This window comes from Papilio xuthus, unplaced genomic scaffold, assembly GCF_000836235.2.
Source record: "Papilio xuthus unplaced genomic scaffold, Pxut_1.1 DF826933.1, whole genome shotgun sequence".
Taxonomy (NCBI): domain Eukaryota; kingdom Metazoa; phylum Arthropoda; class Insecta; order Lepidoptera; family Papilionidae; genus Papilio; species Papilio xuthus.
Window position 1 is genome coordinate 225,413 of NW_013531716.1, and position 16,175 is coordinate 241,587.

Genomic DNA, 16,175 nt, shown 5'->3' on the forward strand with positions numbered 1-16,175 from the left:
GCACCTGAAATTTGAACAAACTAATCTTTTAGTTATTTTATAATAATTGTGTTCGGTTTTCTTATGGTGGTTTTTAGGCGCTATGGGCGACATTTTCGCCCCCCACCCTTTCTTTTTTGGTGTCGGGAATATCTTTCAAAGCGACACAGGCGCCCTTTTATTAACCTTGTGCTTGGTGTGCTAGGCGGACGTCCCACCTTGCCCTACCCTAACGCCGCTAGTGGGCCTTCGTTCAACTGCGGAAAGATTCGTTTTTGTTTGGATTTAAAGCTTGAGTTAAAAAAAAAAGTTTCCCGCCATAACTCATAACGATCGTGTGAAGGATGTCGAATTTGTTTACGATACAGGTTATGAACCTGGGACATTTGTTACACAGGCGACAATTGACAGCCGACAGCGACAAGTTGCTTCGGATGGCGTATGATTCATAACGCTCCGAGCTGACACGTTAAAGGAATTTTAAGCTCGGTTCACGTTCTTATATAAAAAAAAAACAATAATTTAACTTTGAATTTGAACGTCTTAATATTCTCTTCGCATAAACGTGCATTCCGAAATCCCATAGCTAGAGCTACGTCATTTTAGCAAAACTGAATTTTAAATGTTAAATATGTTATTTATGGAAAATTAATATGTTGTCTTCCAATTTTAACTAAATTCAAACATATTTGCAATACCTTATCGGTTTTCGATCGTCGTCGACCATCAAAAACCGAGGGTCAATGTGCTCCCATTCAAATGAGCGACGTTGTATTGCTAAATGTTGCGCGTGCGCCGGTTTGCTAATAAGTACATATTGCTCCTTAAATTGAATGCACACGAAGTCACACTGACATCACATAATAATCACATATGAAATACTGCTGAGAATCATTCCCAACACAAAACCTAACGTATTTTGAATATCTAAAAAGCTCCCACGGCTAAAATCTATATGGAAGACCTAATTATTAAATTTTTCGTTCTAACACCAGGAAGGAAACCCACATAGATGACTTTTGTTGTTCATGATTGTGTAACAAATGCATAAATTCAAGAAGTGTTTTCTGAAGTTGCGCAAAATATAATTACAAATAGAGCTTGCACATTCAGCAGAAAATGATATGCCACGTCGTTATAAACTATAAGTCGAAAACGTGACGATTAAAAATAAAAAAATCATGTGCAACGAAAATTACAAAATTTAAGTTATATAAAATATCACGGACATTGTAAACAGTTTTAAGGATTTTTATGTTCATTTATAAGTAGCTTATTTTAGATGAAACGTTACAAATTGAATGCATGTATGTTTAGTTGTCAAATAACTTTAATAAATTAACCATTTGATTGAATCAGATTCACATTAACATTGCGCCATTATTATACTAAATGTTAAGCTAAAATGTTAACATGAAATAAACAATGTGGTTGTACAAAACTAAAACGGACAAAACCAGGAAGTGAATTAGTGAAGTGTGTGTGTGTGTGTATTATAACAATCAAAATGCACTTGCAAACGGAACTCCCGTGCGACATCTCGCGGCACAGCTGCGAGGTGAAGGTACAGGTGTCCAGGGAGGCGGAAATGCTGTACTATGAACTTATCCGAGCACTAGAGGAAGAGGAAAAGGTAACCATAGTCAACACACACTCCATCTAATAAAGATTGTTATGTTTGTAACAAATGAACTCAAAAACTACTGGACTGATATACTAAACTACTGAATACTACGTTAATTATCTTTGAGTGTTAAAGGATATTAAAAATAGCCACTGGTCCGAAGTTCGCTAGTAAACTTTTAAATTTCAAATTAATTGCTAAAAACAAATCTTTATTAACATTTTGTTGGCAACTTTTTTCACAATGACTTCTAGTACTAGACTTTTGATTTTTTTAGTACTAGTGACAGTAATCGCTAGGCTATACATTTATGGCCTTATCTTCGTTTAATTTATTTTAACAATATAAAACTCGACTTCTTCTCTTTAATAATCAATATCTGTACGAACTCTTGAAATGTTATTTAATTCGAATTTCAATAGCCATAAAAATGCAAACGGGTAGGACGTGATATCCATAATAAATAAGATAATTGGGAATTTTAACGTTATTTCGTCCTCCGCCAGTTTGCATTCGGATCACACGTTTTCAATTAGCACAACTTTCGAGTTCTCTTCGTTAGTTAAATCTTCATATTTCAATAACAGTGAATGGAATCGCGGATGTTTGACTTGTTTAGTTCAACGTTAGAAAGGAGCAAGTTGAACTGACGAACTGATTTCAATACACTAATATTACTATATTAGTAATAAGATTCATTAGAAAGTTAATCAATTTCTTGTTAGTATTTAACTTTGTATAGGTAAGAATATAACTTGATCCTTTTCGTGTAAATCGTAAGGTTAGTGATGAGGGCAATCATTAAGGTTTTTACAAAACTATGTACAAGGGATAAACACATCCTACAATATTTGTGTAGAAACAATGACATTTTTTATCTGTGCGAGACATTCTTGGTATGCATATGATTTTTATATTAAATTCACAAATTGATAGGAAGTTTTAACGCCGTTAGGTTATTTCTGTATCTATAACTGTTAATTTATAAAATGCTTTGCGTGTTAACATGGTAACCCTACATCGCAACGATTCACATTCTGGTCCAAATCCTGTGCATGTCCTCACAAAACCTGTTCTTCCGCAGAACCGTTGAGGAGTTGTTTTTTTATGTTTTACACATAATTAATGCAACACTGGACGAAATTTAACCCGTTCCCACAACAAATGAGATGACTATTTGTTGCAGGAGCAAATTGGGACCTCAAATAAACCCAGATTTGACTGGTTTTTTTTTATTCGAATTTTGTAAAAAAATATCAGCATTTTTTTGTGATATTAAGAAAAAAAAAGTTTTTTGAAACAATACAAATGAAAGTTTCTTATTTTAATTTCATTCAATTTATTACAAGCTATTTAAATAAATCCTTTATACTAGAGTGGAATAATTTTTTTAAACACAAAACGGGAAAGTCCAGACTAAATTTTGTTTTATGGACATGTTTAGTATCAGGTCAATTACACCACGTGTTTGGGCATTTTAAAATCGGTTTATAAAAAGTTAATTTCCTTTCGCTGTTAAAAGTTTATTTTTTCTTAATTTTAATCAGCAGACTTAATATGTAAATGGCTGGTATCTGGTGTACGTAAATGTACACAAAATTAAAAAAAAATATCAGCTTTTTAATTAGAAATCGCCAGAAATTATTTCGACGTATGAAAGAAATTGTTCCATTTTTGAATTTGGTGTTCTAATTTTAAATATTTGGGGATTTCTATTAACAGAGGCTCATTCTATGAGGGAATTAATGAGAGGTTACGTTTGTTCAGATGCTCCGCGCTGCCAGTGGCCAACTTTGCAGTTTCCAATAAACATTTTCCTTCATTCCCTCTGTTTGCTTTCATCTGTGCTGTTTAAATTCCCGATTACTTGTTTGATGCTCTGGCGGATAGTTGCTTCATGTAGTCGACTCGTCTAAAAATTTCTTTTAAATTTTGTTTACTGAACGTTTTGGTTTGTTATTCAGTAGCTGCGTGTTTGATAAATGAAATACGTGGTTTAACTTTATATCTTTACAATGATTTAGTCTATTTTAAGTTTTTAGCTATATAAATAATGAAGAAACAAATACTATGCTCCATAATATCATTGTGAATGTTGTAAAGAAACCGTATTCGCTGTTTATTTGGGTAACAAATGCTTGTAGGTATTTTATTTCAATTATTTTTATTCAATTAACTGACCAAATAAAACCGATAGTCGCTAATGAATATATAAAATGGCCACCATTTATCTGTTGGGATAGCTTTTGCATGTTAATGGAATGGGGAATTATTTTTAAATAAAAACACTATAAATACTAAATCGAGTGTTGGTTTTTTTTTTAAACTCGTGATTCATTTTTAAAGTCCCCACTCACGCGATGTTTGAAGCCGTAATTGCATTTTATTTTATTTTTTATTTAACTCCACTGCAAATAACGCTTGGCGCAAGTGAAATTAGTGATTTTGAAAATAATTAAAATAATATGTTTTACAACTTTAAGCTTTGCATATTGGTAATAACCTTATAGTAAATGTAAACTAATTATATTTGTATGAATTTATTTATATGAATATGATTTCAAAAATAATTTATTGAAATTCAAAAATACAGTAAAATATGCAAAATTAAAAAGCCACATCAGTTTACTGTATACAACATAATACAAGATCGTCATTTAACTTTTCATCGAATCTTTTTTAACTTGGACCACAACCTGTGCAGTCGTGTGAAAGTAATTCTCGGCAATTTTCTGAATCCATCAGCGATGTGTCTGCTGATCGTCTGCTCTGTGCTCTCTGTACTCCCTGTAGTTACTCTGTGGCGCTGTACATCTTGTTGGTTTAACATATTTTTACCACAGAGTATAAAAACGATATTAGTGCTTTCCGCTTTTGACATTGGTGATAGTTTTTGTGACACTATTTTTTTTACAAATATATTTTTATAAATTCTGATGCAAGTGGAATATATCAATTTAAAAGTATAATTTTATTTCCCGACGAACATTGATAGAGTCGACACCTATATCGATAGTCGGAATCGATTTTCGATCCTTATCATGAATCGGATCTGGTCGGGAATCGAATCTCATCATTTAAATAAACAAGATAGCGATTGTTACCGAGTCACTAGTACATTAGCTGTCCATACTCATTAGAAATTCAAATCCACCATCACCATGACATTGACACCTCGACGGCGCCGGCGGCACTGCGTGATTACATTACAACACTGACATGGACCCCTTAATGTGACGAAATGAAAAATGTCAGGTGATTTGACATCGCGACCCACGTCCTGAGTCCTGACACGCGTCTGACGTGCCATTATTCAACTCTAATGTGTCTTTGTGCATCATAAAGTGAGATAAACAGGACATTCACCTTCTGGTATTTTGATGACGGTCATTGTCACAAAACATGACCAAATAGTGACACATTTACTGAGGCATACGACAAAGACCTGTGCTTTATCATTGTAACTTTTTAATATAAAAATTCCAACTCAGCTCCATGTTTGTACTATGACACAATAGTCGAAAGGGGAAACTTGAACCTACGACCACGTGCTTGGATGTCCTTACTCATAACTATTAGACTATTGGCGTTTCAATGTAAAATCAGCCAATTCACCAATACTTCATTAAAATTCAATAAAAAATCTGTCGATATTTTAAAGTGCTTAAAAAAGCAATTAACATAAGGGGAATGAGGTTTTAATTAGTGATATATGTATACAGGCTGCGCGGGCGCTGAAAGCCTACGCGTATAAAAACATAAACAAATTGACAGGCGATAAGTGGCCAGAGGTGATCGTACGTACACTTTCCATTTAAAAGTGATCGTTAAAGATGAAAGTACATAATTAACTCACAGACGATGTTATGTGTAACAAGTTTTTTCTTATATACTTTACATAACTAGTACATATAATTGCGTATTATATATTACTTTATATCACCGTTGAAACTAAAGGAATTATATCTCAGAAACATAAATAAATAATATAATAACAAAAGATGTCAATATAATTTTTTTTAATTAAGCAATCAGATTTTATCTTGTATTCTAATAAGACGACAAAAAAATCTTAGTCTCAATAAGAAACCAATGTACAGTTAATTCGAACGGTTATTCCGATTGTCTAGTCACATATCATTAGATAAAAAACAGTGTCGACATGTTAAATCATTTAAACAAATTCCATGAAACCGGTTTAATTCCAGCATCCGTTGAATTAACAGTTAAAATTAATATGTTATTTTTTTGTTACAGGTAAATATTCGATAGTGATGTACGGGTAACGGTTATCTGTTTACAAATGCGAACGGGAATCGAATCTACGGTATGTGCGAATGTTTAGAAAATTGTAGACAGTGTAAACACGATGAGGTGATATTTTTAGCTAGTTGGAGTTATTTGGCCAGTTACTTCCGTGCGCCATGTGCACTATTTTACTGAAAAAAAAAACAAATACTTACGTCCGTGCTTACTTCCTACTCCAATCAAACTCTTAGTGGTTTATTTAGCTGTTCCTTAGTAATTATTTAACAAACTCTGAGTGCGTGAGACTATTAGAATCTACGGCTCTAAAGAAATGATATCAAAAATTTCAACAATGTTGTAAGCTGTTATAGGTAGCCATTAATGTTATCTGCCGCTGAACGAAAGCGGCCTTAAGTTTATAGCGTAATTAAACCACTATGTTACAACAATTTTCGCAATTTCATCCTTTATTATCTTAGCTATATTTATAGTTAGTGATAGGAGCGAAAATATTCCCTAGGCTACGAGAGTACCAATGTCTATAACAATGAGATATTATTTTAATATCAAATAACACCTTTAACTTAACTAAAGTTTATTTTTTGTCTAGATTAGTATGTTAAATGAATGTGATCTAGGGATACTTTTCAGGTTTGAAATGGTGCTTTCAAGATTCTTAAAAATATTCGAATTATTGTAGGTTTAATATTAAATTTTACTGCCTCAATGTGACAATTTATTTACACAAATGTTAATTGATTTCTTTTATAATTGACTCCTTTCATTGTTTTCCATTTAAACGCATGAATGCTGCAACTTTTCGTAAACTTTTATCTTTAATGATAAACAAAGACAGAGACATGATTAAATGAATACGTGCGTTAAGGATATTGTAACTTTAGAAGCTTCCTAGTAAAATGATACTCTGTATGAATCAAGTCATGTAACAAAAGGCGAGAAACCTTACCAGTTCACAATCTGACTCACCTCAAACAGCCGTCAATGGCCGCGATAACACAAACTGTAACACGCTCCTTATCAACTGTACAATACCTCAACACTAAGCCAACATAATTGTGCTCACAATTAACCTTTTAATCATAATACAACTAAAATACTAATATATACATCACATAGCAAACTTAAGACAACTAAAAACTAAATTTAAACCCTTATGTAATACATAACTTGGCGGTTTATATGTCTTTAAAATTTTATGTCACCAAACAATTTTGAATTTTGTCCATTCATAATCTTACTAAATAAATTGTTAATATAACATGGGCTCATTTTAGAAAAAAATGCTTGATACTTGTACATGATATTCAAATGTTGAACTCACCTTGACAGAGTGCAACTTGCAACTCGCTAAAATGTAGCACAACAGTCTGTTTGCAGTACATTCTAATGTTGCAAGCAAACAAACAAACAATTTTATATTTATCTATTCCATTTCGAAGAATGTTCATAAACAAAAGTGGTGTAAAGATTACATATCTGACAATCAACATTTACACAGACTTATTACGTTTTCTAATATGTCGTGCGGATCCACCAAATCCCCGTCCGGGCGATGACGTCATAAACAACCGGACATGACGGGCCAGTATCAACCGGATATTACCGCGCGAAGCAGGATTTGCGCGGGAAAACAACCACTCATATATTTTTCTTAATAGTATTTTTCGCGAGTCTTTTTAATACATCTCTTCAATAAATACAGATTTTTATTCTACTGTATTTTTATGGTTTTGTTTCATTTATTTTTGTAAGTTTTTGATGAAATTAGAGTAGAGTTTTCAATTTCAATTTTACTACGATTAACGCTATAAAAGCTTTTCCGTTAATTATTACTGCGAGCTTCGCAACGCTCTGACGATATAAAAACTCTAAAAGTTTTTATGAAAGCTATTTGAGCCACGCTCTAATTGATGCTCAAAGTCGAAAATTGGCCAATTAGGAAAATATGCGCGATGTTTGAACACCACTCAGCTCGCCGCACAAATTGACACATCAAATGATACCTCTTCACTGCTATCACTTGCCTTATTGTCATTTCATCTATGTGGCGACTGAGGGATTATTAAACATGTTCGATTACCAAACCCGATTAAAAAGTTTAAACGCAAGTAGAACTTTTCTCACATCTTATGTGTTTGATGATCTTCTTCACCTAGATATGTTGGCTGGTCACCAGATCGGATTTACATATTGCAAATGTAACTAAGGGTCCTTCAAAAGGCCGGCAACGCAACTGCGGTTCCTCTGGTATTGTAGAAGTCCACGGGCGGCGATGAACACTGGTATTCCCGCTGCTCGTTTGCCCCCTTATCTTGGAAAAATGCCAATTTAATTAAAAACTTTATGCATTAAAATTCAAAAATAACTTTTGGCACCGATATAAATTGATTTGAATTTGAGTTTTGAATGTTCAATCAATATCTGCGGTTGCCGCTGTCTACACACAAGTAGTTGATTTGTCCGCATCTACCCACGCGCCGCTACGCCGGTGGCGCCACCCACAGAGAGAAATAGCAATTAACTACAACCAGTCGGGGTTCGACCCCCGCTGACTGTTCTCTATTGCAAAATATTAATGTGTTTAATTCTAAAATTCTATTAATTTTTAGACACGAAAGAATGTTACAGAAGACTAAAAGATGGCGGAATCATGAATGCAATGACGTTTGATTTAAGCCTCAGATCGATAGTTATAAGGGTCTTAATCCCCATTTTGATTTGCCTATGTATAAAATGGAAGAAAATGTCAAAAAAGTGTGGTCTAAGTTACATGGAAAATTCGTATAGTCCAAAGAATTGCAAAGTAGACCTCAATAAAGAATCCAGCTTGAATAGAATATATTGATTGATTGTTGGCGTCCCTGTATGAGTAACGCATCGTATCCAGATATAAACAAAACAAGTTTTTGCGTTGGACGCGCTCGCATCGCACACCGTTAGTTACCCGTTTGGTAACCAACCACTGCACTAATGATAACAACTCATTAGGGCTGCCACCGCTCAGAAAGGTTAAATGAAACATTATTATTATCAGAGTTTTATAACAAAATATATATTTTAATCTTATATTATTTTGATTAGTAATTCTTAAGAATCATTAAATGTTTTTTTTTATACAAAATCAAAACTAGCAGCAGCAGACGCTGATGATTGTTTAATTATTAGTGTATCATTTGATCTGCATTAGTGAAACACTTAAATTGAGATTCCAATTCTTTTTTAAATTATTTCATTAATTAGTTACATACTTAATGCTCTTTGAAACAAATAAAACAGTTTTAAATAAGATTTTCAGTGAGCTAACAACCCTAGATGCAGGTGACAGTAAGTGCTGTATAAATAAGCTTTGACTCACCTAAATCTGTACGTTTTAACTTCTGTTAACAATATTCAATAACTTAGCATTCTATTGTGGTAATAAAATATTTCATTTGCATGTAAGAAATTAAACAAAAAAATATTGTGCTTTATAGAAGAGCTAAAAAATCAGGCACCGTAGTAATCCCCGTTCTAGAATATTCTAGACTTGCACTTAAGTGTATATCACCCCTCTCCTTATCATTATAAGTCTTAGTACCTCTAGTTATAGACCAGTGAGAGAGTACCGGTGCGTAATCAGGCATATCGTAAGACGCGCGGCGTGCGGCCAGCGCGGTGTATTCGTAATTGCTTCCCGATACGTTCGTATTTCTTATCTATACTAACAGTCTGTAATTACTTCTATTGCCTTATTAAGAAAGCTAATCTTTAGGTCAAAGATGATTTCATACATACTTTAATATTAAATTGATAAGAAAACTTGATTAAATTATGTAATTCAAAAAGTACTATATTTCTCGCGCTAAAACTTCGCACCTCCTTTGTCTCACAAAGTTTGATAACAGTCCATAAGAAAGCGTTTTACCCGCCGCCTGGCACCTGGCACCTCTCAGCGCCCTGCTCAAACATTAATAAGTTCATCAAAGTTTGTGCCTCAACAGGGGTCGTTGGTCCTCTGATTAGTAATGAAAACAGGAAGGGGAAATAAGTAAGCTAGTTTTACCCGTGACCTTGCTCACTCCATTTAAATTTCGTTCTAATCAGTTGTCACCTTATTAAGTCAACCGTTTTTCCCGCCTTTTTAAAATAACAGTTATCTTTTTAAGTAAAGGCAAAAGTCGTTATCATTCTGCCAGTTATAAGATTTTATACAGACATCTACATTTTTTTCTTTGAGTGGGACTAATTAAAGTTTATCTTATAAACTTTGCAAGTTTATTAAATTTTAATGAATGTTATAGCACATAGTTGAAAGTTATGTCTGTATGACGTAAAGACGTAAACAAACGCTACTAAATAAGGCAAAGTCGAGGTTAACGGGAACTTTTAATTGCGATCATTTTACTTGCGAGTTATATTTATTTCATAAGTTATGATAACATAAGGTAACAGATAAATGTATTTACTATGTATTATTTGCTATTTGCTAAATTACTTAAAAATATACTTAGAGAAACCCGTTGAAAACGTAATATTTACCACAGAACAGTCCATTATATCCGCAGCGTATTCTCCCCGGGATGTGGAAAATTTTCTTTATTTATGGCAACACTTAAAAGTATCCCTCGCGGACACAAATATCCGTCTGGCGGATCCTGCCATATGTCACCTGTTACGAGGATATATCTCCCAGCATCCTCAGTGACGGATACCCCTTGTTATGAGCTTGAAGATTTGTTACTTACCCCCTCTGGTACTGATTAAACTTTATACTTCTTGATATGAAACATTACTTTAAACCTTCCTGAAGCTAGAAAAGCAAAAATATTTCTAGCTGTATCACTAGATAACCTTAAAGTATTTATTTATCCTTTTTATTATTATATTTAAAGCCTTCTCTGAGTACAGGCCATCTCCAACATGTGCCATCTGTCCCTATCATTTCCCTGTTTGATCCTATTTCTTCTCACTTCTTGAACTGTATCGTCTTCTCAACGCTATTTTTGGCTACCGATTTTTCTTGCACCTTTTTTTTATTAGATTTTTACTTTAACTTATTTATTAAATTCATATACATGTTTACGATGTATGGGCCGAGACCAGTCTCTTTAAAACTGTATCCAAAAAACACTTGCATTGTTATAGTAAGGAGGCATATCTATGTATACACAGTATTCGCAATTTTTGATGGTGAATAGGGGTTAGTTATCTTGACACGGCATCACCCGGATTGGACAGCTGACGTACCCGGGTATACCCAGCTCGCACGGTTCAAATCTTCCGTTATCCGGACGAAAAATCTCTTAATAGACATGCAAGGGGATACAGAGGCCGTTCATTTTCTTCGTTATTATACGTTTATTTCGTTTTTATCTGAGACAATTTCTGTTTATTTTTGGGAGCAAAATGAACATCCATTTGCCCAAAATAAATAGGTATAACAATATTAAGATGCACCAGTTTGATAACAACATTATAAGCTACTATTCAAATATTTAATCTCGTAATTATTATTGTAAGTTGGTTAGAAATGTGTTACACGTATATTTATGTAATCTGTGATATTCATTTAAATTAATAAAATGAAGAATTCAGATATAACTCCAACTGTAATTGTTAAAATTATTTTACTTTTTATAAAATTTAAATCATTGAAACAAAACAAAACAGTTTTTTTTGGCAATATAAAGGTGATAATTACCAAATAAATTATATAGGAGGTTAATGCCCGTGTTTCTTAATATCGGGATGATAGATCTTTGATGAAGCTGTAACCTAGCTCACTGCATACTCTCAATTGTAACACTTACGAAACTTTTATACCTGTTACTCCTCCTATGATAGTTTATTTTGTTTACTGCGTTGTGTATAGTCAGTGCAAAATTATATTTCTATGTTTGTAAGTTGCTGGTTGCTTGTGTCGTGACCGGCAGATATCTCGTCGTGGATCTGCCAGGAAACCTAACTAGGTGGTGCTCGTGCGCTTGCTTATTTCCTCTTTCACTACACTGATAAAGGAAACGTAACCTTTTTAATAAAACGATGTGTTTGTATCTACAATCCGCATAAGCGATAAAAGTTATAATAAAAGCTTTTTCTTACAATTATGTATATTTTATACTACCTCTTGCCCGCGACTCCGTCCGTTAGGAATTATAAACAAACTTAATAATTAGCCTAGTGTTATTTCAGACTATGCTCTACATCTACGCCAAATTTCAGCGAAATCCATGATGCCGTTCTGGAGATACCTTCTAACAAACATCCATCCATCCCTCCATCCATCCCTCTAAACATTCGGAATTATAATATTAGTAAGATTTTGTATTAATGGCCAAAAAGTTTAGGTTACATTTAATTAGCACATAACTATACTAGTAACTAAATATGTAAAGAGTGTAGTTATCTCCTTCCCCCTTTTGTCCGTTTAATTGACGTAAACCGACTTATAAAGAAAAAAGTTATCAAGTTAACTATCTATCAAGGACACAGGAGGGAGCCACTAGCAAACACAAAACTGGCAATTACTTAATCCGAACAATTTATAACGTCAATCATTCTATTAAGCTTAATTATTACTTACAACTTAATTTTAGTTCGAAACTTTTTGTTACTTCAAACTAAGTTGCTAATGAAATTTATTAGGCTACTAATAATTAACTTACTATAGTTAACAGCTTGTTCACAGGAAGCTAAGATATTTTATAGCTTCTATTAAATATACCCATCATTCTAAGTATAGATATTTATAAAGAAAAGTAATCCTTAACATAGATTTCTTTTTCTTTATATCAGAAGGTGGCAAACGAGCAAGCGGCCACCTGAAATCGCTGGAATAGCGAGGTGACCGTTGCCCATAGACATACGAAATTGCATATGCGTTGCCTACCTTTAATCGACGGAGGAGAGTATGCACAGAAAGAAAATATTTTCCCTTTCCATGCATCCTCTCATCCGGAAAGTCCACTTCCACTTCCCATCCTTTCCTTATAAGAAAGAGGGTGGGAAGGGAAAGAGGACTATATAAGGCCTCCGGGAGGCACACTCATCAGACTGTACGCGGAATTGCTTCCACTTGATGCCTGTCTTCTGTGTGGTCATGGTATTTCACCGGGCGAGCCGGGCCAATTCATGCGAAGATGTTAAAGCGGGCTCTACCACTGTTATACCGTGCGTAGCATTTTAATATATGATAAATGTAAAAGAATGGTCATTCAAAAGGAAAAGTCGGAACTAAGCCAACTGGAGCAGGCGGTCAAGTCGCCTTTGTACCTATGGAAGGATCTTTCTATTTACAATACATTCATGTACCTTTTATAAGTTCTTTTGCAAGGAAACTTTACGAGAATATCGAATATATAATTTAAAAAAAAACGTAGTAGCTTATGTGTTCTTCCAGATTATGTTGTCCCCTAATCCCATTTTCCCAAAATTCAACAGTCTAAACTTTCACATTTATAATTTGACTAAGATTAAAGATAATAAGCAATTCATGGTTCGCTATTTTAGTTAGTTTTGTCTTTGTTAAAAATTATAAAGTTATACGATAGGCATAGATAAAGAAAGTCAAATAATTAAATATTCAAACCATAGTCTAATCTTTTAAACAAATTTATAGCTTTTAAATTTGAATTTGTGATTTGTAATTTTATTACAACGATACCAAGAGTAATATTATCACTTCGTACTGTTACTTGATAAAATCTGTGTTCCTTTCATAGGTCAATAACCCCAAAACATCGATGTATGTACCCAGGTGTTAGATATCACCAACTATGATAAAACTCAATAAGATAAACCTTCTTTAAATATATTTTTATCCAAATATTGTCTTATAACTTCTAAGACTGATTGAAATCCATCTTATTATGTATAAGTCTCTTAAATAATAAACTTTAATTTTAATAACGAAGTAATGCACCATTAGCTCTATACTCATAGAGAGTTATAGCGCTGCTTTTAGTGTTAGCAAACTTCTCTTTACTTAAAGCCGAAACACAATGAACTAATATTAACGCTAAAGTTTAATTCAACAGACCACTATTTAACGTCCAGTCGTTATGTTTTTAACCTAACAGTATGTTAACACATCCAAAACTGGTAAAAATGCAATGTTTTGTGTTGTTTCGACGGTGGAGACTGACGGTTAGCTGATGTTTATTCCTCTTTCTGTAGTTAACAATATTTATGAATGCGGTTATAATTATATAAATTATTGTAATTACAATAACACTGGCTCATAACACTCGTGATATTGTCTATAAAAACCGCAACAATAAATTAAATGATGCTAACGAACCAGGAAACCATTCGTATAATAACAATCCAAATATTAAACACTTCTGTTCCCCCAATAGATTATGTCACCGTCAGATTATTAAATTCGACAAATTATATTTTAACAATAAAAGAAGTTATTTATGAAAGTAATAAAGTTCTCGTACAGAAAGTGATATAGATTGCGGTGACAAACCACACAGACTTGCTATATTTTTTGCGTCATGGAATGAACCATTGGCGTGGAAAAAATATTATGTTTAAAAAAGTTCGCGGTCTATTCCTGGTATCCATAGAGTAAATAATACGTACACACTACTTAAATATAAATATGGATTCTTTCTCAAGTTCATATAGAATTAGAATTGAACCTAATGTTATTGATAATTTAATGTAGAGCTTTTATAGCTTCGATTTCAATTAAAATTAAAATAAATATCCGATTGAAAAAACAATGAGACATCTGATAATTGTCATGATATCAATATTGCACATGACAACTGATAAGAGCGACCTCCACGATGACATTAGTATACTCTGTAACCCGACCTGCTCGCACAAGGCCGGCCCTACAAGGTCACTGCCAATACAAGATCCCTTCGCGGTCCGCTCGCACGTCGCGCCTCGCCCGCGCATCGTAAATCCTGTTCCTTAGATAATCCGCTACAGGACAAGGGTACATGTGTGTAGTCATACAACGTCTTATATGACAAAAGCTTAAACAAACAGGTTAGTTATATTAAGTGCAATCGTTTTTTATATACAGAATACAGAGGTAATCGTTGGCTGCAGTTTTATGAGCTTTGACATTTACGACTTCGATTTTTTTTATAATTTCTTAAGTGTTTATTTATCATGATTGCAGCGCGTACGAGCATTCACAACATCACTGGAGGAGCTCGCCGCGCGTGTACAGGCGGCGGAGGCAGCCCGAGCGAGCTGGCGCGCGCCGGGCGACGCGAGGGATGCGCGCGCGCAGCTCGACGCGGTGTCGCGGGCGCGCGCACAGCTTCCGCCCCTGCGCCGGCTGGCCGACGAGCTGCGGGCTCAGGCCCAGCACCTTGCTAGAGACAATGTACAACTGCCTGACCACTTGAGAGCAAGACTCGACGACCTAAACGCTAGGTAAGTCATAAAAAACCCTGACAGTTATCACTATAACACTCCGAAAAGAATAGAAATCGAATGACACCTCATTCGTCAAACTGGATTCAGACGCTTAGGCTAGGGAATAATTTTTTAAGGGAAGATATCTACATAAAATCCCATAAAACCTTTACAATTCTAAGGAAGTCGGTTAAACTATAATACTATCTTTTAATAACTGCCTATATAAAATTTGCTTTTGGTTGAACATCTGACATAAATATTGTAACACTATGCTCTTCCCTACACTGAAACGTGCTCAGTGTGCGAAGACCTTGCCCCGGCGGCGCGCGACCTCAATGCCTGGCGAATGTCAAGCGTGCCATGTCACGCTAGCCTACGCCTGTCATGTTGTACACGCTCACTGAAGCTTCCGACTGTATGAATAGATTCAATGAAATTGTATTGATGAAAGAAACTGCATGTTGGCTGTATTGAACGTGAACTAGTGTTGTATTGTGACTGCATACGACTACGTTTCTATTTGTGTCAGTAATTTGGGTAAATGTGTATTGCAGAGTGTCGGCTTTGAGCGCGGGCGGAGAGGAGCGCGCGCGGCAGCTGGCGGGCGTGGCGCGCGATGGGGGCGCCGGCGCCGCTCAGGGCTTCCTCGCCGGCTCCGTGCGCCCGCCCTGGGAGCGCGCCGTCACACCCGCCAATGTGCCCTACTACATCAAGTTAGTACCATCAGCTCACCACCACGCAATGGACAACACATAGATAGATTTATAAAAAACAGACTGATACTAAGATTTATGCTAGAACTTTACCGGCGCATTTAGACTAATTCATACCTTTATTTAGTAGATTTCTCGTATTAAATCTACACAACGACTATGAGTGCGATAGTTAAGTTAAAGAACACGGGAAAATTTTAAATATTGACCGTTCGGGGCTAGTT

General features: G+C 34.8%; 1 protein-coding gene across 1 annotated transcript in view; it reads left to right on the forward strand.

Moving 5' to 3' along the window:
* The window catches only part of LOC106122042 (dystrophin, isoform B), a 198,184-nt gene that overhangs the window by 174,656 nt on the left and 7,353 nt on the right, over positions 1–16,175 (forward strand). Inside the window, exons 12-13 of the mRNA XM_013317891.1 lie at positions 14,994–15,253; positions 15,793–15,951. Coding sequence (XP_013173345.1) covers positions 14,994–15,253; positions 15,793–15,951 — 419 coding nt within the window. The remainder of the gene's footprint in view (positions 1–14,993; positions 15,254–15,792; positions 15,952–16,175) is intronic.